Source organism: Protopterus annectens, chromosome 9.part0 (genome assembly GCF_019279795.1).
Source record: "Protopterus annectens isolate FY-2018-M chromosome 9.part0, PAN1.0, whole genome shotgun sequence".
Taxonomy (NCBI): domain Eukaryota; kingdom Metazoa; phylum Chordata; order Ceratodontiformes; family Protopteridae; genus Protopterus; species Protopterus annectens.
The window spans coordinates 279,787,332-279,814,717 of NC_056743.1; the positions used below are offsets into that span (position 1 = coordinate 279,787,332).

At 38.3% G+C, this 27,386-nt stretch overlaps 1 protein-coding gene across 3 annotated transcripts in view; it reads left to right on the forward strand.

Annotated features, from left to right (window-relative positions):
• The window catches only part of PTPRJ (protein tyrosine phosphatase receptor type J), a 656,092-nt gene that overhangs the window by 227,178 nt on the left and 401,528 nt on the right, over window positions 1-27,386 (forward strand). For 2 of the 3 annotated variants that reach the window (XM_044082858.1, XM_044082859.1), the window contains exon 5: window positions 26,833-27,090. The exons of the other annotated variant lie outside the window; for it this stretch is intronic. In XM_044082858.1, coding sequence (XP_043938793.1) covers window positions 26,833-27,090 — 258 coding nt within the window. The remainder of the gene's footprint in view (window positions 1-26,832; window positions 27,091-27,386) is intronic. 3 annotated transcript variants of the gene reach the window in all.

Genomic DNA, 27,386 nt, shown 5'->3' on the forward strand with positions numbered 1-27,386 from the left:
CTGAATGTAATGCAAATAAAGAGGAAAGAGGACACCCCCTGTCTGGATATTCTACTCAAGCAGAAATTATCAGAGAGGACACAGTCACTTTAATTTTCACCTCTGATCCCTAATCAATATTATAATTTTATCAGGGAAAGCAATTGCTTCCATTGCCCTGCTCTTGAATTCCCAAGTTACTTTTTTCAAATGCTTTCTCTACATCAAGACCCACAAACAACTGTGGTATTTTCATGCATTCTGCTTCCCTCTGCATCATCACTGTTTTGTTAATGTTGTCAAATGTTTGCCTCCCCTCCACAAAACCATATTGATCCAAATCTATGAGTTTTGGCATTATGTTTGCTGTACTTTTAGCCATTATAGACATACACACTATATAAACATGGCTTAGTAGTGAAGTGGGCTTGTATGAAGCTGGATCCAGTGAATCTTTACCCTCTTTAGGTATTACATCTACCTCCTCTTTCTTCTAGGATGTTGGTACTTCTCCTCTTAAAATACTGTTAACCAAAACCTTCCAGATCTTTATCAGTTTTTTTCCCTCCTAGCTTCCACATGTCTGCTGGAATACCATCTATTCCTGGGGACTTTCCTGTAGATTGGTTATATATCACTATTTTTATCTCACCTCCTCTGATCCTAACTGTTAATACTTGACCCTCATCTGTCTATAAATTTTACATATTTAATTCTTTCATAAACATCTCCATGTGTACCTTTTCTTGATATACACATTTTCTGCTTTATACACACTTTCATAACTAGAGTTATTATCAAAAAACAGTTGCTTGACAGCAGTCTTTCTAAACTCATGCATATTATTTAGGTAATCCTTTTTCTGTTTAGCATTCTGCAGTTGTTCTTCTTCTTCTTCTTCTGTGAGATTAACCCTGTTTTGCAATTCATTAACATTTGTCAGTCCCTCTAAATAATTCTCATTACTTCTTAACCATGTCTTCCTTTCTTTTACTTCTCCAATTTTATCCCTCTCCCTAGCTATATTTTCAGAAGAAAGTTCTCTGTTCTCTAATAGCTCCTGAAGGAGCAAAGGGTGACATACAAGAGTGGAGGAAGATGCACACAGGTGGATTATATCCTATGTAGGAGGGTCAGTCTGAAGGAGATTGGAGACTGTAAAGTGGTGGCAGGGGAAAGTGTAGTTAAGCAGCATAGAATGGTGGTCTGTAGGATGATGTTGGTGATCAAGAAAAGGAGGAGGAGTGTGAAAGCAGTGCCAAGGATTAAATGGTGGAAGTTAAAAAAGGGTGATTGTGAAGTGGAGTTTAGGGAAGTGTTAAGACAGGCACTGGGAGGCAGTGGAGAGTATCCAAATAGCTGGGTAACTACAGCAGAACTAGTAAGGGAGACTGCTAGAAAGGTGCTTGGTGTGACATCCGGATAGAGGAAGGAGGACAAGGAGACCTGGTGGTGGAATGAGGAAGTACAGGAGAGTATACAGAGGAAGAGGCTGGTAAAGAAGTGGGATTGTCAAAGAGATGAAGAAAGTAGACATGAGTATAAGGAGATGAGGCGCATGGAAAAGAGAGAGGTGGTGAAAGCTAAGGATAAGGCGTATGCAGAGTTGTATGAGAGATTGGACACTAAAGAGGGAGAAAAGGACCTGTACCGATTGGCTAGACAGAGGGACAGAGCTGGGAAAGATGTGCAGAAAGTAAGGGTGATATTGGATATTAAGGGAAAGGTACTCACAAGAGAGGAGTGTGTGTTGAGTAGATGGAAAGAGCATTTTGAGAGGCTGATGAATGAAGAGAATAAGAGAGAGAGAAGGTTGGATGATGTGGGGATAGTGAATCAGGAAGTGAAACAGATTAGCAAGGAGGAAGTAAGGACAGCTATAAAGAGGATGAAGAATGGAAAGGCTGTTGGCCCAGATGGCATCCCAATGGAAGCATGGAGGTGCTTAGGAGAAATGTCAGTGGAATTTTTAACTAGATTGTTTAATGAAATTTTGGAAAGTCAGAGGATGCCTGAGGAGTGGAGAAAAAGTGTTTTGGTACCTATCTTTAAGAATAAGGGTGATGTACAGAGCTGCAGTAACTACAGAGGGATAAAATTGATCAGTCACAGCTTGAAGTTATGGGAAAGAATAGTAGAAGCTAAGTTAAGAAGGGAGGTGATGATTAGTGATCAGCAGTATGGTTTCATGCCAGGAAAGAGCACTACAGATGCAATGTTTGCTCTGAGAGTGTTATTGGAGAAATACAGAGAAGGTCAGAAGGAGTTGCATTGTGTCTTTGTAGACTTGGAGAAAGCATATGACAGGGTGCCTAGAGAAGAGTTGTGGTATTGTATGAGGAAGTCGGGAGTGGCAGAGAAGTATGTAAGAGTGGTACAGGATATGTACGAGGGTAGTGTGACAGTGGTGAGGACTGCAGTGGGAGTGACAGATCCATTTAAGTTGGAGGTAGGATTACATTAAGGATCAGCTCTGAGTCCTTTCTTATTTGCAGTGGTGATGGACAGGTTGACAGATGAGATCAGACAGGAGGCCCCATGGACTATGATGTTTGCAGATGACATTGTGATCTGTAGTGAGAGTAGGAATCAGTTTAGGAGACTCTGGAGAGGTGGAGATATGCTCTAGAGAGCAGAGGAATGAAGGTCAGCAGGGCTAAGACAGAATATATGTGTGTAAATGAGAGGGAGGGTAGAGGAATGGTGAGGATGCAGGGAGTAGAGTTGGTAAAGGTGGATGAGTTTAAGTACTTGGGATCAACAGTTCAGAGTAATGGTGAATGTGGAAGAGAGGTGAAGAAGAGAGTACAGGCAGGATGGAATGGGTGGAGAAGAGTGTCAGGAGTGATTTGTGACAGACGGGTACCAGTAAGAGTGAAAGGGAAGGTCTACAAGAGGGCAGTGAGACCAGCTATGTTATATGGGTTGGAAACAGTGGCATTGACAAAAAGGCAGGAGTCAGAGCTGGATGTGGCAGAGTTAAAGATGTTAAGATTTGCACTCGGTATGACTAGGAAGGATAGGATTAGGAATCAGTATATTAGAGGGTCAGCTCATGTTGGACAGTTTGGAGACAAAGCAAGAGAGACAAGATTGCATTGGTTTGGACATGTGCTGAGGAGGGATGATGAGTATATTGGGAAAAAGATGCTGAGGATGGAACTGCCAGGTAAGAGGAAAAGAGGAAGGCCTAAGATAAGGTTTATGGACGTGGTGAGAGAGGACATGCAGGCGGTTGGTGTGACAGAGCAAGATGCAGAGGATAGGAAGAAATGGAAAGAGATGATCCACTGTGGCGACCCCTAACGGGAAAAGCCGAAAGATGATGATGAATAACATGAAGCAGGGCATATACTTTAAAAGTCCACTACAAGTTTAGCAAAGCCCAAGGAAGTCCAGTATTTTCAGATATTCTTTTTCTGCCATGTTTCAAAAATATAATTATTGCTTTATCATCCCATTTTTGTCAACTTCTAAGTTGCTAGTTTTATTCCTGTTCATCTCTAGCTCCTAAATCCTGTCTCTGTTTTTTTTTCCAATGTATGATCGATTCTTCTTTGTTTTTTTTTTTTTTTTCCTTCTCTCAGGCATTTTCCATTAAAACAGTGGAAAAGATTTCACAATGTCAGTCTCTCTATATCTTTATCACCAGAAGGACATGAAACAGAACTACCTTCTGTTTCACAGCTTTGTTGGACAAACGTTTGTATTTCTTCCTTAGTGTGTACTTCATCAAAAATGATTTTTTCCTTCTGGGGAAAGATTTTTTGAAGATGGCTGGGTATAGCAGTTTAAATCTCATGCCTGTTTCTCAATGTTCTCTAAATAATGGAATATATTTACTCCTCTTCTGGCTGTTCTACAATGAGTAGTCATTTTCCATAAACACTCTGCTGTCTCTTACTTTTACTACTCCGTCCTTCCACCAAAGTGTTATCAGAATCAACTCTATCTTTACTATTAAAGGTCTAGGTTGTTTTCTTGTAACCAGATTTGGAGCATACATATGATGTGCTCTTTCAATTAACAATTGCTGTTGTGAAGTACCAGTCCAGTTGCTTATTTGTACTTTTAGAAAATTAATACAGTCTGTTCCTTCCAGTTTCTCTGGTACAGCAGAAAATCTCAGGTTTTTCCTACATGGTCTATCCTCTAATTCTGTTATTTTTTTTAACCATCTCTTCTTGTGCAGTCTCATATTCAGGCAGCCTTTTCTTCATGCCAACCTCTATGTTTTCCAGTTCTGTCACCTTATCTGCATATCTATTAAAGCTTCTTCCATTTTTTGTAGTGTTTTACTGTTTGTGTTGATCAGTGTTTTGTTTATTTTAACCAGGTCTGTGTGCAGCTGCTTTATACTTTCCTCTAGATTACTAGAAGTCATGTCTGGAACTTGCAATGCTTCTTGCTGAACAACTGCAATATTTCACCCAGTCTGTGTTTTTTTTTCCTCACATTTTGTAGATGATTTTCCTCCAGGTCCTTTATATTTCTTTTTTCCTTGCATCCAGGCGCTTATTAGCCAGTTACTGAAATTTACCCAGAAATCTAGGTCCACTGACTTTCTCTGCTAAGTTGCTGTTTTCAGACTGGGAGAGCTAGAATTAAGCTGTTTTTCAATGCACAGCTGTCTTGAACGTCCCTCAGATTTTTCTTCATTTCGACCTCTGATTTTTACAGTTTTAGCAGTTTATCTGAATAGCTGTTTAAAGCTTCTTCTATTTTTTCCAGACTTTTATTATTTGAGTTGATATAGTCCTTCAGATTTCATTTATTTTAATGAACTCTGAACACATTTAATTTATTTTTACTTTAAATTACTGTAAGGCATGCCTTGCACCAGAGCTTGAGCTTGGACTGCTTTTTGCTGAACAGATGCAGGATTCTTCCCAGTGACTGTTTTCTCTTCATCTTTTTTAGTTCATTTTTTTCAGACTCTGTATGTTTCTTCTTTGCTGGCATCCATGCAATGTACGTATGAGCCAGTAATTGAATTTACTAAAACTTGCAGAGTTTTTGGACCTTGTCTTTCAGTTTCTTTTTTCACACTGGAAGAGCTGAAGTCAGACTGTTGATCAATGTGCAGCTATCTTGGAAATCCTAGATGTGACATTAAGTAAAACAGCCAGTTCCTACAAATGTAATGAGAAATCAATATTAATATGTTTTTACTGTATATATCATATACTGTCAGTAAATAACTGTGATAACAATAGCAAGCCAAAGCACATCCAAAAGAAAAGGAAAAATGCTCTGGTTTGACTACTGTCTCCCAAAATACTACACACAGGTGAGCGATGGTTGCCTTTACATTAAAAGGGATAATAGTTTTACTGCACATTTAAATGTCAAATTGAGTGTGTGTGTATAATGAAAACAGCCAAGTAAAACAGAGTATTAATTATACAGTGATAAAGTCAAGGCAATACAGATTGAGCTAGTCAGCTATCAATATTGGCACTGGTCAGGCTTTATATAGCTCTCTAGTAGCTGTAATTATGAAGCACACGTTCAGAGAGCTACTCAACACATGCTATATGTTCCATAAATGTAGATGTGAATGATGTTATTACACCCATTCACTATGATGAAATACTCAAATCTGTGATCCTAACACATGCTGGCAATAACCAAAAAAGGTCTTTTTCTTGTAAAAGATAAAAGCTCAAATGCACTGTGTACTCTCATGCTGGATACAGTAGACCTTATTCTGAATGGAAAGGTGTAACTGAAAGTTTCATACTGTACATACATATCAGTAAGTACTATGTGGGGTACCATGCTCATATAACCATGCATATAGGTTTAGGGCAGTTAGCTTCATCTTCTTTACAGATTAGTTCATATCACATAGGTGCAAAGTCTCACATTTGTACTGCGCTGAACAACATCATGTACATATACTTATATGTACTACATAGAGGGATAGTTTGGACAATATTGTGGGTACAGAACTGCTGATTCAGATTATTAGTCACTACTGTTGGGCAAAAATGTACCCAGAGTGAGATCTGTTTTGTCAGCTTATAGTAACTAGTGAGTTAACCAATGAGAAACATTGTGATCTTTGACCATTACTGTTGCCCTGTGTTCCTTTGTTATTGTCTATGCACTTGGAAAATGATGGAATGATATGCAACAAGCCAGTTATTGTTACTAACTTTCATTGGATGTCAGACTTTATGAACATTTTACATCCATTATCCTATCATTCCACCCAGATCTCTCTGTTATACTGTGCCATAAACAAAGTAATATCAATGCAAGGGTTGCCATCTAATTTGGAATGAGGATGGAGTGTTTGTATAATACATTATTTATATCTTTTTTTTTTTATGGCAATGTTGTCAGTAAATACATCTAGCTAATCTTTTTCTTGTTTTCCCAACATAGAAACTGTCACAGTTGGAGCACATAGCATTATAAACTATTCCTACAGTATGACAATTTAACCTTCCACAAATATTAAAACTTTTATTTAAATGATTAAATATCAAAATGCTATCTGTATTTATGAATCTACATTGCTTAAAAAATTGACAAGGAAAAGTACCATCTGCTTCCCAGAAATGTTTATTTTACTTAAACTAAGTTTGTTGTGTGTATCTTTCTTCTTTTCTAACAAAGTTTTAAAATGTTTGCATTTAATAAAAACAAAACGTGAACCCCACAACTTTACCTAGGTCACTATTACCACAAACAGTTCTCCCATAGTTGTTAATAATATTGTTTAATACAGTACTTACCACTGAAAAATGTGTAGGGATTGCTCTAAAAGAATTAGATTTACATTCTCTTTTGTCACCATTCAATCTTTAAGTTAGAATAGTTTTAAAAACAAAGTGGATTTTATGACCAATTGCTTCACTTATCTTTTTTTTTTTTTTAATTCATTCAAGAGATATTCTTGTCTAACAACAGGTCAATTAAAAATTTGCTTTCAGTGTTAAAATCATCTCATCTGTGGATATTATTCTAGAAGCCATAATAAACTGACCACTGATTATGTTTAACTTTATTTTCCTAGCAAGTTGACAACAAAAATGCAAACAATTGTTAGTGAAACTTTCCTTACGGTACAACTTGCTACTGAAAACATGAGTATTAACTTCACTTGTAACAGTGATGTCCAAAAAATGTACTTCACTCCTGACCTACCTACAATAACTTCAAAAAATTAGTACTGTTATTAATACCCTTTACAAGTTAAAAAAAATACTTGCTGTCATTCCAAATAAATAAGATAATAAATAAATTATTTGTAAAAAGAAACATATTTAAGTAATGGATGCTGGAATAGATGTTGCTCTTCCCACTGTATCATTGCTAAATTTGTGAACACTGGGACTGTGCTTTCACCCATTCCTGCAACTTTAATTTAGTGAAGAAAAACACAGTTGAAATCTGCATTTACCCTATGTGAAAAATGGGAAAAAGGCACAATTGGTGTATGGTTAGGGATGGATTGATTGGTTAATGGACTGCAGCTTTGCTAGCTTTTACTTCTCATTAGATGTTGTGATAGTCAGATAATTTCACATGATAGATTAATGCAAGAATGCTTCTTCTGACAGTCCTGTCAGACCCCAAAGAAATAGGTTCATAGGTAGGTACTAGGCTATCGGCCCAAGGGCCTAAGTAAGCCTAGCCAACAAGGTTCCCTGGCTTATACTACCCAAGAAAGTGAATTTCCTGTATTGTGTATTTAACTGTACTAAAATAGGAAAAGGCATAACCACCTTATTCAGAATGAGAGAATAAACTTTTATCTTAAGCTGTTCTAACTGTACAGATGTGTACAGTCATAAGACAGAGTGACTGGCATCCTCACTGGGGTTTCAACGTGCTATCAAAACTATTTAGTGGCATAATTAAACATTTTGTGAAGGAATGAATTCACCTATGCAAAGTGGAAATGTAAAATGCAGTTATCAAATACTTTCTAACCATTGATGAATAGTACATGCCATTAAACCTAAACCAAGATTTGAAATAAAGTGACTTTCACATTACACAAATTCTGCATTTATCTCATAAAGGTTTTAGATTAATATCTCTGATTAAACCAATTGTTTTTATGTAGGACATTTAGCAAAATTATCAGCTCTTTCATTGGGACTGTAAGTGTATTTCATGCTTATATTCTTTTATGGGTGACTTTACTTAGCTTGAGATAATGAGTTGAACCATAGCAAGATAATATACTTAAGTATGAAACATGTGCAGGCAAGGCTCCAGTTTCCAAATAATGAAAAGTTTAATATGCAGCAAACAAATCCTTACAACACACTAGCGCTTTCACCAATAGGCTTCTTCAGGTGTGATGTGTTAATACATATCACTTCCTTTTAAACCCAAATTTAAAATCACATGACAAAAAATGTTTAAAATATTTAAAAAAATATCTTAAAAATCTATATGAATTATATAAAATATCATTTAAAACAAATATTACTTCTTACGTAATGGTCTGGATCTCAAGGTTGGTCTTAAGGGAATACAATCATTTAATCCATGTCCAACATTAGCTTTCAGTTTTATAATCCATTGGGTTTCTAATTCCTCTGTTTTCAGTCTAACATCACCCTCCCGTTTGTTTACATAATTCATGCCTATTGCCATGAAGCTAAAACAGTGTGTTAGGTCAGTCTGTACTGTGTATTTTGCCAGAGCATTGAACATGCTCATTTTATTTATATGATACAAATGTTCTCTAATTCTATCTTTCAACATTCTGTCAGTTTTACTGACATAAGAATTTTGTACATATTTTGCACACAGCCAGGTAGACTATATGCATGCTTGCGCATGTAGCCCTAATATTAAAATTAAAAACTTCATTTGTATCTGGATGTACAAAACTATTACTACTATTAATATATGTACAATATGAACATTTACTACATGGGTTAGTACTACCTCTTGTTTCTGTATTATAATTGTCTCTGGGATTACATAAATGGTCTCCTAAGAGACTTTTTATTTCTAAAAACTAATTGTGGAACCATGTCTATATATCTACTCACTTGTGCATTAGTTTGAAGTATATTCTAATTCTTCTTGATAATGCTGGTATACTGATTAATATTATTATTAGAATATGCAAAAGACATTCGTACTTTATTTATGCTTCTATTTCCTCGCTTTTCTCTCTTTTGTGTCAACTCAGAAAAATAAGATTTAGCTCTCGTAGTTCTTACTTCTAGAACATCCAGTGCTCCTTTCTCTATCATCTCTCTTTCATATCCCCTACTCAATAATTCATCTCCTGTAATGCTTACTTGTTCTTGAAAAGCTGTATTACTAACATTTAGCCTTGAGGCTCTATGAAATTGATTTTGGACAACATTTCTAAAGATGTACTGTGGGTGCATACTATTCCTGCTAAGTAGATGGTTCACCCTACATGGTTTCCTGTCAAGTTTATTACTTAGATTACCATTATCATCTTTATATATGGTAACATCTAGAAAGTCAATACTAATATCCGACCATTGCACTGAAAAAGTTAAATAATCTGCGCTACTGTTCAGGTATTCCACACATTCTAATAACATTTCTGAAGTACCTTCCCATAAAAGGAACAGGTCATCCACAAATCATTTAAAGAACAAAATGTTAGCATTAAATGGCCCCTCCCAATAGATATTCTTTTTCCCATGTAGTCATTACTATATTGGCATAACTGTTAGCACAAGGGGTGCCCATGGCCAGTCTGTTGATTTGCCAATAAATTGAGTCTCTGAACAAATACACATTATTTTCAAGTACTAATTGTAAAAGTTCCCTTATTTGTACTAACTTATTAACTTCAAAAGTTGAGTGCTGTTCTATATACTTTATGGCATATTCTATACCTTTATTGTTTGGAATAGTTGTGAATAATGAGACTACATCTAACGTAACAAGCAAAAATTTGTACGTTTAGTTAACTGTGAAGTATATGGGCGGCCATGGTAGTGCAGCAGTTAGCATTGCCACCTCACAGCAAGAGGTTCTCCGGTTTGATTCTCGGCTGGGGTGCCTTCTGTGCGGAGTCTGCATGTCCTCCCTGTGGTCACGTGGGTTTCCTCCGGGTGCTTCTGTTTCCTCCCACATCCCAAAGACATGCTGTAGGTGGATTGGACACTCTAAATTGGCCCTAGGCATGAGTGGGTGTGTGTGTGCCTTTTGTGGAAGGTTAGGCACCGGGCTGGCAACTCGACACCATAAAACTCCACTGCCAATCATGAGAGGACAGGTGATCCCTGTGGCGACCCCTAACTGGGAAAAAAACGAGAGAAGAAGAAGTTAACTGTGAGGTATATAGGTAAAGATCCCTGAGAAAATGTTCAGTATCTCTAAGTATAACTTCAGAACCATCCAGAATGGGTCTCAATATTTTCTCAATGTATATTGAAATAGGTTCAGTGGCCCATTTATTTCCAGTCACGATGGGTCTCATGGGGGGTTTAATATAGCAATATAACGCTTGGTGTGGGTATATAAAATATAATACGTTGGTTGGGTTGGGGTCGTGTCGGGGGCCGAGGGACCAAACAAAGCCAACAATAGTAATTACCATATTACCCATTTATAAGTATTTTATTGCTCTTATATTATTTTGACAAAAAAAGAAATTATTGTTTTCTTAAATAATGGCATAATATAATGCCTGTTTACTGCCCTTCCGCAGATGTCTGGCATCCGTCTGGCATCCTGATGTAGCCGCGCCCGCGCACTCACACCAGTTGGCAGGTCAAAAAGTAGATCTCCGTTGCTTTTAGTGTTTTTTGTTTTTTTTAAAATAAAATAAATAAGCAAGATTTCAAAATAAGCAAAACTTTCAAAACTGTGAGAAACTCAAAACTGTTTTTAACTAGTGAACGCTGTGTTAAACAACCAATTTCAAAAAAGCTGCTTTGTTTTGTTGTTATAGCTATGCTAAATGGGTTTTTAAATACAAAACTAACTTTAAAGAATGGAGATAGATAAATTAAAGCAATAAGCTGCTAAACATTTTCAATAGCTTAAATTTATTTAAACCTATTATGTTAAGGAAGATTAACTAAAAGCGGAGAAATTTCAAAAAATTTCGTACTGTATTCCATTAGATTACGACTTTAATCAAATGGGCACGGTTAAATTATCAGTGTTTTGGCTTTGATATAATAAAGCTTTATGTACTTTAGGTAGACTTTGTATCAAAGGAATGAGGGGATTTTCAATAATAAAATGTTGACACAATTTTTCATCAATAATTCCACGATGATGTATCTCTTTAATTCTGATAGTTACTTCTTTCATCATTTCATCTACCCTAGCTTTCATTATAGGGGTATAAAAAGTTTTGTCACTCAGCATTAGAAGCATAGCAGTATCATATTTTTCTCTATCTAGAACAACTATTTGCCCTCCTTTATCAGCTGGTCTAATCATAACAGCTTGGTTATTTTCTTAGCGTTGTATTGCAACATATTCAGTTTTGCTCAAATTGAACTGTTCATAGCTTCTTTTTTTGTTTTTCTGCTGTTTATAGTGTAGATCGTACACATCATTAATACATAATTCTTCGAATGCTTGTACTAAAGGATTCAATTTGGGAACAAAAATACTAGGTTTCTTAAATATATTCATATTATTATTATGTGCATTATTATCTGCGTTATGGTTTACAACATTCTCTTCCCCTTCACCTCCAAACATTAGTTTACACATCAAATTGCGAGAGAACAATTTAATATCCAAAACAACATCTGAAATATTAGAATTAATGATAAGAATAAAAGAAAGCCCTTTATTAAGGACTGACAGTTCTTGAGTCAGTACATGTTGAGATAGATTTAATACTAAGTCTTTGCATTCATAAACACATTTTTGATGTTGTATGGACTCACCCCTGCTTCCTTGTGTTTCCACTTGTTTCTCACTAAACTCGTGCCTCATCCCATAATTTGTTTTTAGAAACAAAAAGTCTCTTAGGAGACATTTATATAATCCCAGAGTCAATTATAATACAGAAACAAGAGGTAGTACTAACCCATGTAGTAAATGTTCATATTGTACATATAGTAATAGTAATAGTTTTGTACATCCAGATACAAGTGAAGTTTTTAATTTTAATATTAGGGCTACATGCACAAGCACGCATATAGTCTATCTGGCTATGTGTAAAATATGTACAAAATTCAATGTCGGTAAAACTGACAGAATGTTGAAAGATAGAATTAGAGAACATTTGTATCATATAAATAAAAAGAGCATGTTCAATGCTCTGGCAAAACACACAGTACAGACTGATCCCACACACTGTTTTAGCTTCATGGTAATAGGCATGAATTATGTAAACAAAAGGGGGGGGTGATGTTAGACTGAAAACAGAGGAGTTAGAAACTCAATGGATTATAAAACTGAGAGCTAATGTTGGACATGGATTAAATGATTATATTCCCTTGAAACCAACCTTGAGATCCAGACCATTACGTAAGAAATAATATTTGTTTTAAATGATATTTTATATAATTCACATATATATTTTAAGATATGTTTTCTTTAAATATTTTAAACATTTTTTGTCATGTGATAAATTTGGATTTAAAAGGAAGTTATATGTATTAACACATCACACCTGAAGAAGCCTATTGGTGAAAGCGCTAGTGTGTTGTAAGGATTTATTTGCTACATATTAAACTTTTCATTATTTGGAATCTGGAGCCTTGACTGCGCAGGTTTTATACTTCAGTTTTGCACTTCTTCTTAAGTGCAGGTACCTGAATTTTGGTGGTGGTTGTATCTGTAGCTGAAAGATAATATACTTTTTAGCTTCAGTGATTTGGAAGTATCTGGTAATGTGCAAATAGAAATGAGTCAGAGGAGAAGAAAGCTGCCTGTGTTGATTTCCAGCTGACCATGTAATAATCTTCATGACTGCTAATTACTAAAGGAAGGTAGGCCTTCTCTGTCATTTTATTTGATATGGCAATATGTTGTAAACATTATTTAAGGTAATATCATAGAGATTTTATGATCTGTTAATTCTTTGGTTTAGTATTTAAGTGATTTCCCTGAAACTGTTTGCATGATATCGTATGCATCTTTGGTAGAACAAGATCTTGATTACTAGTAGCATCAGCTACTACTGCAAATGTGATTAATCAGTGGAACACCCACAGCCAGTGAATTAGGCAAGTTAAGAAAGCTCTTGATATAACTAAGTTTACTTTTTCACCCTGACTGCTTTAGTGTGTTACACATTTCTTGATGGAAATGCAAACCTGATTGTTTGCCGCTATAATGTTCTGACAGTACATTTGCTGTACAGTTCCCTGATTCTAAAGGTACCTGTGTTTAACCAAGTGAAATGAGTTGACTAAACTACAATTTGTGAAAAGCTTTAGTTATTCCATGAACATACAATATTATTTTACCTAGCAGAGATTTGGTTATAGATTGAAATATCCTTCCTTTAATCAGCTGACTGGAAATCATCCCCTGTTGGTTACTAGACACTTAACCTATAGAACTGCCACTCTTATCCTTAAGCTCCCCTCTTGATGATTCATGAGATGGAAATTGTGACCACCCCCTTAACATATCTTGCTTTAACTGAAAACCTTTTTCATGCACCATATCAAAGATTCAGAATCTACCATTGTTGCTTAGAGCTTACAAAAATCTTCTGAGTTTTCCTCAGAGGACTGATTACCTACATTAATATTCCTCCCGTGTATCTCTGAAATGTTATTAACTTCCCTTTTTGAATATGGATCTATGTCTGATAGGAGGCTAATTGATCAAGATGAGGTTGTTCTTCAGTTTATTTCCTTGATCTCCATTTTACCTTCTTAGGTGGAATTTCAGAAGTAATGTGCTCTTCTTCACAATTAATAAGACTTCACTTATGAGGCTGGGTTAACTCCCTGTGGTTTCCGACTTGGAAAGCAAATCCTTCTCTTCAGCATTAACCTTGCCCATCAAGATTTAACACCTGAATCACTGATGAAGTTAAAAAAAAAAAACAATGTTAATGACTGATACCTTACATGAAATACGCAAATTAAAATGTCCCAAGGGTCTTATAAAATTAACAGATATGGCACCTTTATAATTAATCTTTTTCCCCATAATAATGAAAGCTGCCTGCCACTTCCAGCTAATTTATTTTATTATGTTTTTACTCTCTTTTAGTTGGAGCAGCATAACTGAAGTAAATCTAAATCAGTGTCATCGCAGGTCTTTGATTCCCTAACATGTATAGTTGTGTTACTGTATTGAAAGTTTCACTATACCACAGTGCTAATTTTCTCAGCTGGGAGGACTGACATAGAGATTAAGGTGTTTGCCTCACATCCACAAAATGCAGGGTTTGATTCTCACCTTTAGGGGAAATTGGCTAGGCTTATAATGGCCCACAAAGTCAACTAGCCTAGTATTTACCTGTGAACGTATCAAAATTTTTTTTATTATATGATGAAGTAATTAATTGAATATTAAAATAATGAAATTGGGTTAATGTAACACTAATCTAAGTGTTTGGCTGCACTGGTAAATGTGTGATATTTATTTAGTCAAATATATACTTTGAAGACTGTGGTATTAAGGAATCATATCCTTGTCTAAAGTAAAAGAAGTGACTACTACGGTATCACCATTATTTAATTAGTTTAAATCACTGCCTCTTTTTATTTAAAAAAAATATACTGGCTAGGGAGAATTAAAAGGGGCTATCTGAAAATTTAAACATATTTCAGATCAGAGACAAGTTCAGAGGTATGGTCCTTGTTAAGTGAAGGGAATATCATCATGGCTAAAGTACATTCAAAAACTTTGTGTAAAATTTACCTGTGCTGGTCAACACACCACAACTTCTAATGCCATACATGGTTGTAAGCAGTCTAAGTAACTGTTCGACAAAAGGCAAAGAGTATTAAAATGTTTAACACTGTTAAAGTACAAAAGTAGGAAGATACAATAAAACAATCTAAACATCCGCTGGCATCAAGGAAGGCATGCTAAGCTGCAGTAGACCTGATTCACTTGAATTCATTTAATTATGAACAATGGTACTACATTGGATGGCAATATTTAATTTAGAATGCCCTATCTTAATACCTCAGATGTATCAGATATCAGTGGCTCTCACCTTGTAATCTTATTTTTTTTAAAAGTTCAGTATTTAACTCTACTAATAAGATACTTCATCCAAATCACCTCCAGGCATGTTGCTGTCTGATCTTGAACTACAACACGGTTGTAAAAGCTGTGCTAGACCACAACAATGATGGCTGAGCCACCGTGAGGATTTAAATCGCCCTCCAACACCACACCCATTTAATTTTCTGGCTTGGTGGTTGACAAGAGGTTTGCAAGCAGACTGATCTTAACATATCATTGCAGTGAGTTCAGACTGTTTGATGTTTTGGGATCAATAACAATAAAACAGGGCTTTGTAGCAAACGTTTGTTTTTTGAGGAAGATGTTGCCATTCCATTTCTTTAATGATTAAAATCATTTTATTACTAACTTGATACATCATTACCTCTATTTTAAGGTAACTGATTTCCTGACTTAAGTTGTAGTGTAATGTTTACAACATATCAAGGAATGTTTTTTTTTCAAGAGATATAATTTATCTCTGCATTTTCTACTGTCCCAGTGTTCTTTTATTACAGTCATAATGACAGAAGGGAACATGGCAACCATTAAGAGAAATTACTTGCCCATATAGCATCCTAACTTAAATTTAAGTATTCCTGTAATAACATTATGTGTTATAGCTAAGGACTGAATGTCTTAAGAGAGCACTTGTAAAAAGTATCAGAGTTTAGGCATCCCATAAAATGTTAATTTGTAAAATGTTATCAAGTTTCTCTAGAAAGATTAGTGTTGTTTTGCCATAAGCTCAGCTTCTGGAAATGATGGTTTTACTGAAACTGGTTGCCAGATTAAAAATATTACAACACTAACTTTTCCTGAATGGAATGACTTCCTTTCATTCTTGTTTCAATGGATTCTAAACTAGCTAAGATTTCACAATAGCAAGGTTTTTCATAAGAGGAGCTTCACCTGGACTTCTGAGTAGTAGATTCCCAACACTAGGGAGCCTAGCACAGATCTTTGTGCAACACCACTTGTAGCAGGTCTGCTGGTAGAGGTGGAATCCCCATCTTTTATTATATGCATTCTATCGGTGAGACAATTGGCTACCCATCTAATGACATATGGGATGATCCCCAGCTGGGTGAGTTTCTCAGTGATGTCTGAGTGGGGATTGCGTCAAAGGCCTTGGCTAAGTCAAGATAGTCAGTATATACTGTTTTGCCTTCATCCTGGGCTTTGGTGACATTCTCAAGTCCATTAGGTTCAACAGGCATGATCTACACTTAACAGGTACAAACTGGATTGGGTCAAGAGTTTGAAGGTCTCCTATATCCTCGTTGAAGAGGCCCATGATGGTTCTCTCCATGGCCTTGCAGATTAGGCTGGTTAAGCTTATGAGTGTATACTTTCCAGGGTCAGTTGATGAACGCCCTTTGTGCAAGGGGATTATGGTTGCTGTTTTCCTCTTTGACTGTGTTTGAAGAGAGTGCCCAGTGGTTCAACTAACTCCTGTTTTAGACCATTTAGTATGCAGCCTGGGATGCTATCCGGTCCCATAGAGGCTGTGTTTTTAGCCTTTGAGTCTGCAGCTCTGTCCTGCTCTTTAGAGATAGTAGATAGAAGACAGGTGACAGGTATGCTTTGGAATACAATTGGTGGGGATGGGGGGTGAAGTTTTCAGCAAATCTGTCTGTTGTCAGGTTGGTGATGTCTTCACATTCAGTATGAGTGGTATCATCCACTACTTATTTTGTACAACCCTGGCCTTCCCCTTTTAGATTTGGACACAGCTAAAGAATGCCTTGTGATTATTTTTAGCTAGGGATGCTAATTTAGCTTTGCAATTAGCATTAGAGGACTTAAGACATCTAATTTGTGTGTTCAACCTGAGTAGGATGTTCTTCCTCTGCTGAGGTCATGCCCTCTTGCTTTTAGACATCAGTTTCCTTCTGTTGTTGTATGGCCTATTTATGCCCGATGTCCACAAGGGTTGGCATGTTCTTTCGTGCGGATCTTGTTTTGATCTGTTTAGGTACAGCTGAGTCTATACAATTGTATAGGTGTTTATATAGGGCAATTGTGTACATCTCTGTATAGGAGTTAGTGATGGCAGGGGGTTTGAAACTATTTATGCCATCGCTTGGGAGGCTGTAGTTTGCTGTGGAGAAATGTTTTATCCATTTTGCTCCTGAATGTGGGTCACATGTGATCATTACTTTAAATGAGACTAATTTATTATTGGACCTTACCAAGAAACCACCATGAAAAACCTTTCAAAAGCAAACCACGTTACTTAAGACTGAGGTGGGAGATTTCTAAGCCCCCATGCTAAAGGATAACACTGTCCAAGCTGCAAAATCCTTTACTAATGCACTCTATGGGCACCTACAAGAATGCATGGATTGTGCTATCCCAAACAAAACCAAGACTCACTCCTCCAAGAAAAGGAAACCAGTCTGGTGGAACCCTGCCATAAATGAGCTATACAATAGATGGAGGAAACTAGTACAGAAAAGAGTAAAATTCCAAGAAGGGAAGACATCCCTGATCATTAACAGCAAGAAACTACGTTCCCTCATAAAATCATCCAAGGCTAGCGTCAAAAGAAAAATTGCCATGGACTGCAAAGATAACCACAAGGCATTCTTTAACTATGTCAAGAATCTAAGTGGCAATTTTCAGATCTGCTCAGAGTTGTGCAGAATTGCACAAAATACACTAAACCGACCGATATAGCCAAAATCCTGGCAGACAGGTTCAGTGCAAACTTCACCCCCCTCTCACCCCCAAAAGGGCCCATAACTATACCAGAAAAATGTAGTGCCCCTGAAATCACAGACACTCAGGTTAAAACAGCCCTCTCCAAAGCCAAAAACACAGCAACAATGGGACCAAATGGTGTCCCAGGCTGTGTCCTACACGAGCTCAAAGAAGAACTAACCCCTCACCTAAACACACTGTTTAAACTCAGCCTCTCCACAGGCTACGTGCCCACAGAGTGGCGCACATCAATTGTTATTCCACTCCACAAAGGTGGAGCCACAACGGACCCCGGGAACTATCGCCCTATACGCCTGACTAGCTTGGTCTGTAAAGCTATGGAGCACATCATCATGGGTCTCATTAACAGAGACATTGGGATCCTCCAAACACTGGACCCTACCCAGTTCGGCATTGATAAGGGCAGATCATGCCTCCTAAACCTGGTGGTCTTCTTTGAAACAGTCACCAAGGCTGTAGATGAGGGAAAGGTGGTCCACACAGCCTACCTAGACTTCACAAAGGCCTTCGACACCATTCCCCACTGTCATGAGATGGGTTGCCAACTGTCTCACGGACAGAACCCACATGGTAAGAGTTGTGGGAGCTAGGTCTGACCAAACCAGTTACAAGTGGTGTTCCCCAGAGCTCAGCCCTAGGACCCCTCCGGTTTGGCATATACTTCTCAGAGGTACTGGCAAGCACAGGAGGACTACCGCTGACCAAGTTCACAGATGACTGCAAACTGGGGGCTATAATTGACTCTCCAGCTGACACAGACATCCTCCAAAAGGGTCTCACTGAGACAGATAGCTGGTGTTAAAACCATGGCCTCAAGCTAAATGCCAAAAAGTGCATAGTCATCCCCCTTGGAAAAAAGAAAGTACCCACAAACTACCACATTAGGTGGTAGCCCCCTAAATACGGAAGACATAATAAGGGATCTGGGGACCCAAGTAGATAGTAACCTCTCCTTTGATAATCACATTGCCAAAGTGGTTAGAAAATCCTTCTGTTTAGCCCACCTAATCACAAAAGGGTTTGCATCCAGATCGAAAGAGGTCATTGGGCCCCTCTACGCATCACTCATCAGACCTATCATACAGTACAATTCCCCATTTGGGATGTACCTTACATGACACCTGCAACAACTGGAAGACCACAGAAGTACCTCACCAAGAGGATCACTGGCCTCAAGCAGATGCCTTATGCATTTCGACTGAAGAAACTCCAGCTGTACTCGTTTGCATACCGCCTACTCAGAGGTGATCTCTGCCTGACATACAAGGCCATGTCCAACCCAGAATTGATGGGCGTGCTCCACCTAAAGAAAACTATATCCCCTCGAGCCACACGCTCCAGGGATCTAAACCTCACCACAACAATAAATAGAATGTGCTGTAGGGATAGATTCCTGTCCCAGAGACTTCCCATGCTCTGGAACAAGATTCCAATCTACATTAGGCAGAGCTCCATGGTAACCTCTTCAAGAGAAACCTTTTATGAGTGGATGGGAAACAGAAAGTTTACTCCAGGGATCACTTCAATGGCTCTGCTGGACAGAGGCACAGGGAACTAATCTAAGGGGGGGGGCAAAGTCCAGCACATTCCGGCTAGGTGTATAAATGCCTTTGGGCAGATAGCTTAGTACCTACCTATGAACCTAGAGCAGATAAGCTCTGAATTACACTTGAAAAATGTATTATTATATTTAAAATTGTAAGTATTATATTTACTGACAATGTGTTTTTAATGAACTGATGATGTTTAGTATAATTATTTAGATATATCTGAATTTTGGAGAACAGTGTTACACACTTTTAACAGGTTTAACTTTAAGAATCAATTGGGTATGCATACTTTACTTTTGATTGGTTGTCTTGTCTTTTAAAAAGTATGTAAATATGTAGATGTTCTTCATCTCACATTGCTGCAGTCCTTACATATGGGTAGTCCATTCCGCTCTCGTCGGGCCGGTCATACCAAAGTAATAGGCTGGCGCCGGTCATGGCTTCGTGAACCGACCTCAGAGCCAGGGCACAAAAAATAAATGACCCGACGCCATATCGTCAGTTTTTTTTGCGGTGGTCCAGAAGCCAAGTAGCGCTGTGCGCCGTTCGTGTTGAAAATTTTCGTCGTCCTGAAAGTTTGCACCCAACGTTGGTTGGTATCTGCTAGAATATTTTGTTTTTCTCTTTTTTCGTTTTTTACCGGATGTCAAAGTGAATAATTGTATTTCTTTCGTGAAACACATTTCACATGGGAATTTACTATTCTTCTTTGTGTATTCTGGTTGTCCCGGCGTAGTCGGGTGTCTTCGGTGCTAGGTTTAATAAGGTTACCATTAAACGGCTGTAATGATAGCGCTTAGGTTGGTAAGGTTTACCGCAGAATTATATTATAATGCCGCGTCGGATACCGAATTCGCGTAAGAAGCGAAAAGCCAAATCTGCGAAGTAGCGCCAGGATGGAAAAGCCCATTCCCATGCCGGATGGGTAGAGGTTTCGTTCTTCTGTATCGGTGGTTCAGCGGAGCGGTGGTTCCTCTGTGTGTAATTTTGATGGGCAAGCTTTGGCCTCAGGGGGAGCAGGTCTGGCTGAGAGAGCTTCTCTCAGGCTGTTCTCCTTTCCCTTCCCAGTTCCTTCTCTGTGTCTAAGGCTCCTTCCCTCAGCAGGTCTTTGTTGTCTTCTTGGTGTCCCCTAGTTCAGCAGGGTCTGTACCCTTCTTGTGCTACTACAAGCAAAATGGCAGAAGATTTGATTACTCTGATTAGAGTTCTAAATGCTCCTGGGATGATTAGGCCTATTAGAGGTTGAGTTGGAAAGATTGAATGAGGCCTCAGATAGATCTAGAGCTCCGTCAACTTTCACTTATTCAGATTCTTTGCTTCTTAGGATTCTTCTTGATCACTAGGATTCCACCTCCCTGCTTCTTTTTTCAGGGATTTTTCCTTCTGGTAAAACCTTTTTTCATTTTAGGTCAGGATTTTCTGGAAGGTCAGGGATTTTTGGGATTTTTTGTTTTTCCTTAGCTCAGGCCCTTGACACCCCCCCTGTTTTTTGCCCTTGGCTATACCTCTGTTCAGAGAGTTGTTCCTATCCTGTTCTCGCCCCCTTCCCCAGTTAAAAGAGATAGCCTTTATGCCTCAAGCAAAACCCAGATACCTTATAAGGAGTCCTGGCCTATAGAGGAGACTGGCAGACCCCTGGACGGCCAGGGGCCAGAATCAAGGGTGTCAGGGGTGTCCTCTAGATAAAATCCAGTTCCTCTTTGGGGTGTAAAGAGAGCTTTGATATACCTTAGGCAAAATGCACTTGAATACTTAGTTCTGAGTTTCTAAGAATGAAGCTTTTTCTATTCTCAATTAAAAATTAAAAATCTCTCCTTCTCAATTAAAAGGCAAAGTGGATAAGGTTTACATACAGAGTGGGCATAGAGTGTACAGGATTACAGGCATTGGTTGGTGTCTGTCAACAGGTGGGTGGTCATTCTTCTTAGGGATTGAATTTGTACAGGCCTCTTAAGGATTGGATATCAGATTACAGTTTACAGTATTAATTTGCCTTGATGTCCTGTCAGTTCAGAAAGTTTTGATGTTTCTGCAGGCTAAAGCTATTTAGTCTGAAAGAATTTTACTGTCAAGCCTAAAAGTATGCAGCAGGGGTGGCCTAATTTTTGCAGGTGCAGCCCTCCTCCAAAGTTTAGTAGTAGAAATCTAGGGCCTATGTGGACGATTCTTCTGTTATTCTTCAGGCTAGAGTAGATCTTCACCTGCACAATCTTGAGCCCAGCAGGGGCCAGTCCCTAGCACATGTCTTTCAATGGGACAGCTCTGTTTCAGGGAAGCCAGTCCTTTCCCAGCACAGGCTTTGGGAGGGCAGGCCAGTGCAGCTTGACTTTGCTTTGCCTTGGGAGAGGTTACCTTGGGAGGAAGGTTGGCACCTATAAACCAAAAAATTGGCTTTAATTCCCTACCTCAATAAGTATTGGTTATTAAGGTTATAAGTCCTCCTTAGCACCTTTCAGAGCATACCTTGCTTCTTTCAGGAAGAAAATAGGAGGTACACGGGATTTCACAACTAGATTTCTTTACTTCTATTTTTAGGTTACGTGTTTCTGGTTCCTCTGTGGCCAGTGGGCCTAGGATTTATTCTCATTGTTTTAGTACCAAAGAAAGGTTACACTAAGGACATTCAAAGTTTGGAATCTATTCTCAACACATATCTGGACATTCTGGGCAAAGATCACGTTGACGCTACAACAGCTTTGAAAGAAACTTGGGCAACCATCACTGGGCTATTCATTGCTCTGGATCTATCTTCATGTTCTAGGCTTGCCAGTTGCAGTAATTGCATCAGGCGGCAGCTGCTTTTCATTTGCGCTTCCTCTTACTACCCTTGGCATATCTACTGCTACCAGAGTGTTCTCGCTTATTTGGTTCATTTATCCCTTCTCTGGCGTTAAGAGATCTTGGCTCAAGTCCTTATTTGGACTACTGCCTGACCTATGCTCAAGTATTCTACTTTAAGACAAAGTCCTGTCAGTATGTCTCAGGGCAATACAGATGCCTAGGGTATCTTGTGACATGTGAAACAAGCAGAAGAGACTGAACCCAGCATCCCAGAGTGCTTTTTGGACCCTTCCCTGAATTGTCTTCTTCAGATGGCCTGAGACGGCGGACAGGACAAAGTCCCTGCTGACCTTTTGACCCAGCAATTGTCTCTTTGTCCCTCTTCACTGCGGCAAGGACAGTCCTTCAAGCCTTGGGGCAAATGGCATCTTCTCAACTTGCTCAAAAATGTATGCTGCCAAGTATAATAATACCCTTTCTGCAAATCTCAAAAGCCCAAGGACTCAACACTGCCAAGAAAGGGAGGGAATGTCTGTAATAAAGGGACATTCTGACAAAGGAATTCAACGGTGGGTTCTAACGACAGACTCCTCAGAAGGAGCAGGAGCACATCCACTCTCAAAGACCGCATTCCTAACGACGTGGCCAGATACAAACAGATGCCAGCACATCTCACTTGAAAATGGTACAAGCAGTTTGGCTCGTACAACTTCAACATTTGCATATCGGGCAGAAGGAGTGTAACAAAGTCCAGACAACATTGTCAGCTTGGTACATCAAATTTCCCAGTAAGGTGTTGATTCAAAGTGTTAATTCAACTGTCATGTGGTACATCAAACAGCAAACAGGAACACATTCAGGCAAGGTTTTAAGTAGAACAAGCAAATGTTTTGTGGGAGACTGTGGGTGTTTACCTCTAAATCTCAGGCAAGGTGTCTACCAGGAGCTAGAACCCTTAGCATGCCTCGCTATAGAACTCCAGACATGATCTGTTGGGAAATTGGATCACCATGTATTTTGGAAGTTGACAGGTATATGGGGAGTTCCAGACATAGATCTTCAGTGTTTCCCCTCTAAACTACCAGTTGCCAAAGCTCTTTTCCTCCTCCCATCAAGCAGCTTGGCAATCACACAGGTCATGTCATTGGAGCAATCTCAGATTTATGCCTTTCGACCTGATAGTTCCAGCAACTGAGAAGTTTTCAGACAGGAGCCTCCTACTCCATGATTTTTTTGAAGCCATGGATTTTGTCTCGGGAGGGGTTGGTACCCACTACTGTCAAGTTTGGTACAATTTGGTCTATGGTTCTTGCCAGCCTTGTTCCAAGCCTTGTCTCAGGAGGGCAATTTCTTATTCAACCTCAGTTTTTGGACAATACTTTGACAGCAGAGTATATTCCTGTCTTGCTGCAGTTTTTTTCTCAGCAAATGGGTTTTGTTAAAAGTTTTTGAGCCTTTTTTTGGAGTTTCTTTTGGCTTAGTACAAGAGTTAAGGGAGCTGGGTTTGTCTTTGGGTTTTTTATTTGGAGCAAAGCAAAGCACTTTTTTGTGCCTAAGCCTTGATCTCCAAGTGTTGTTCTCAATATTATACTGAGTTATTTGTTTAAAATACATAACTCTCCCTGGTGTCTTCATGCTGCAGCCTTTTCGCTCACAAGCAACCTTGGGCCCCATTATTCACCCTTCAACCTTCTAACTGCCTCCATAGCTCTGCAAAAGATTTTAAGAGCATCCCACGCTTTCTGCGAGAAGCTTGGGATGAAATACCTCTAAGGATAGCCTCACTCTGCCAACCTTGAGCCCTTTAAGCCACGTCAGCCTGCCTTTATATCGGCTTTAGCTTTTGCCAGCCATAAAGTGTTGTCTGAAGAAGCCTTTCTGAAAACTATACAGGCATGGCAGTTGAGCCTTCCTAATTCCTCATTTTGCTTATCTTGGATATTCAATCCCACCTTTTCCTACTATGCCAGGTTTCTAGTGTGTCAGTTTAAACCAAACTTCTCACTATTCATTTGGGTTTGTTTTTTAAAAATAGTGGGAGGAAAATTTTGCACAGATTTTTTTTATAGGATAGTACGGCTATTTGATTATGGCTAAAGGGTCTGTGCTGGGGGGCAGTGTCAGTTTCTTCAGGCTGGGTTTTTGTGGAAAACTTCTGCTCTGTTCCTACTTTCCATTTTTGGAAGACTTTTTAATATGTTTTCTGTTGGTTTTTCTCATCAGTGCATAGATTTCGGCTGGAATCAGGTCTCATTCCACTAGGGCTACTGCCACTTCCTACAGCCTCATTTTGGTAGCTACTAATGAAATTTTGCTGTGCCACTTGTACCCCCAACCTGATACTACTTCCCAACACTATTTCCACCCTTATTCTATTACTAGGGCTGGATTTTGATTTTGTGGCCTTTGGTGGGCATTTGGCAGCTCCCAATGCTTTTGCCTTTTAGCCAACCTTCCCTTCCTACCCTGCTTTTGGATTCTACTCTGAGTTAGTGACTGCAGCAATGGTATTATTTGTAGTACAGTTTTGTTTTTACTATAAATGTAGATCTTTTAGGGCCACTGTGTTCTGGGGCAAGAAACCCTCCCTCCTTCCCTCATCGGTCATGCGCTTTTGTACCCTGGTGGTAGTTAGGTATTTTCTGTTTGTGTTTCAGTATTTTCTTGTTTGGCTCTTGGCTTTATTTGTGAGGACAGGCTGTACTTTTTTATCTGATGAGGTTCCATTACAGTAAAGGAGAAACAGAAGTGTTCATCAGTTACTTTTACTTTGGTCAATTCTTTGATTTCTGTTTTTTTTTTTTTTTTTATATTAACAGATGCAGCTGTAAAAAATGTCTACTAATTTTTCTATTCAACTTTGTTCCACTATGTTAGGCTAAACTATAAATTTATATAACCAAGAACCAGCCATCAACATATAACTCCAATGATATATGGTGTATATGTAACAAATTATTATATTTTATTGTACTAGAAAATACATTTGTTATTTTTATGCTGTTTTTGCTATTGTGTACTGTGATTGTAGCTTTTCTTCCAGGGCCTCTGCTGAAAAGGGATTTCTGACCTTCTCAGTAAACAAATGTTAATAAATAAATAAATTACAGCCAGTATCACTTTTTTACCAGTGGGAGTTCCTGTGCTTGCAGTGCTTAAATGATAGATGAAGTCTGGGTGGTGTGATATATCAGACAGAATCTGCACTCCTTTTCCACATGCTATAATCCTTTTTCATATGGAATACTAAAATGTTGGATTTGTAATGATAAGCTTTTGAGTGCAACTATAATCACATCTAGATGACCAGCTTTGCTAATGTTTGAGGACCATAAATGAGTATTTTACTAACATTTTACAAGTGTGAGCTGGCTGTGAAATTATTAATAATAATTTTTATAATTAAACAGAAACATTCTAGGAAGAACTGCTTGTCAGATCTTTGTCACTTTTTTTGCCAGAATCTAAAAAAGTAGTGAATCTCTCCATCACAAATATCACTACAACTTTGCTCTTCCTCACCTGGACTGCACCTGTAGGACTGTGCAGCTACTACATTGTTAATGTCAGGGGACCTGCATCTGAGGATATGACAGTTATGACTGACTATGTTAATACAACAAGTCTGATCCCTGAGGGAAACTGTAGTATCAGTGTATTACCAGTTTTATATGATGGGACAGTTGTAGGGGATGCTACAGTAACTAAAGGCTCTAAAAGTAAGTACTTCAGCTTTCATAGTTGCAGTGTATTTTGTCTTCCCACGTTAAACTGGTAATGACTGCATGATCATTTCTCTGAGCTTCCTTTAGCAGTTTGGGGAGGTTAATGCAGAGAAGCTTTGAAGACTAATTAATTCATAGAGAAGACAAAAACTGGGGAAGCCAATCTGCCTAAGGGTGTCTAGGAGAATTGCTTTACTAGAAGCTCAAAGGAGTATGGGACTCGTGGAAAGAGGAAAGGCAATTTAAAAAGGAGAAACAACTGACATGCAGTTTCATTTTATACTGAGTGAGAATCATTTCCTTTCTGTTTTTGCATTGTGTTCATATGTTACCTACAGAGGTATGACTCCACAAGTAAAGGCCCATGACCATTAATTCTTGAAATAGTTAGTGGTTACAAAAGTGTCTTACTGTAGTGCCCCAGACAAGTCTTGTTTTGTTTTAAAGGTAATAATATTTTATCATGTCTAAATTTTCTGTATGCTTTACATGAAAATATTATGTGCAGCAAATAACAGTCATTTAAGTGTCACTGATTTCATACTCAACAGTGCGACTTTGGTAGTAGTAGTACCCATGGTTGGAATGAAGTAAGGAGAAAAGACTGCTAGTGTGACAGGCTTTTATCTTCACAATTTTTGACTGACAGCCATATTCAGACTGGTGTGAAAGAGAGTGTGTTTGCTGTGCACATTACTGAGAAATTTTTTTCAGATGCAGTAGTTTTTCTTCTATTGATGATCCTGCTAGGTGAATACTAAATTAACCTGCCTCATTTGATCAGATAACCTCATATATGAGCATAATTTGGTAATTTGCAGTAATAATTTGCGCTGACATAACTGTCTATGTAACGTCACATTTTATATTATTGCAATGCAAAATTCTTAACAATAGAAGAAATATTTGTGTGACTAAATTGTTTCTGTTTATAACAGAACCTGAAAAAGTAACCAATTTAAATATCATAAATGTCACAACAACGTCGTTATACCTGACATGGACTGAACCTGAAGGACTGCACAGCTACTACATTGTTAATGCTACTGGAGCATCTTCTAACTCTATACCTGTGACCACTGACTATGTTAATATGACAGGACTGATCCCAGGGGGTAACTACAGTATCAGTGTTTCAGCATATTCTTACGACGAGACAACTTTAGGGGAAGCTACAGTAAAAAAAGGCTCTACTAGTAAGTACTTGTGTTGCTCATGCTTTCAAAGCTGTAGTATATTTTTTCTGTGATTCTTTATATATGAAACAGCTGGGTGATCACTGGATATTAGTTTCTCACCCTAACTCCATTTCTGACAATGACACCCTACCCGACTCCCTCAGTGATCATCTCCCACCCTTTGCTCATCACTCACCATCCTCCTTCCAACTTCACCACAACTACATAATAACCTGTACCCTAAAAAAACTTCAACCCTCTAGCTTTCTCTGACTCGCTAAAACATATGAACTGGAACCCTGTAAAAACCCTCC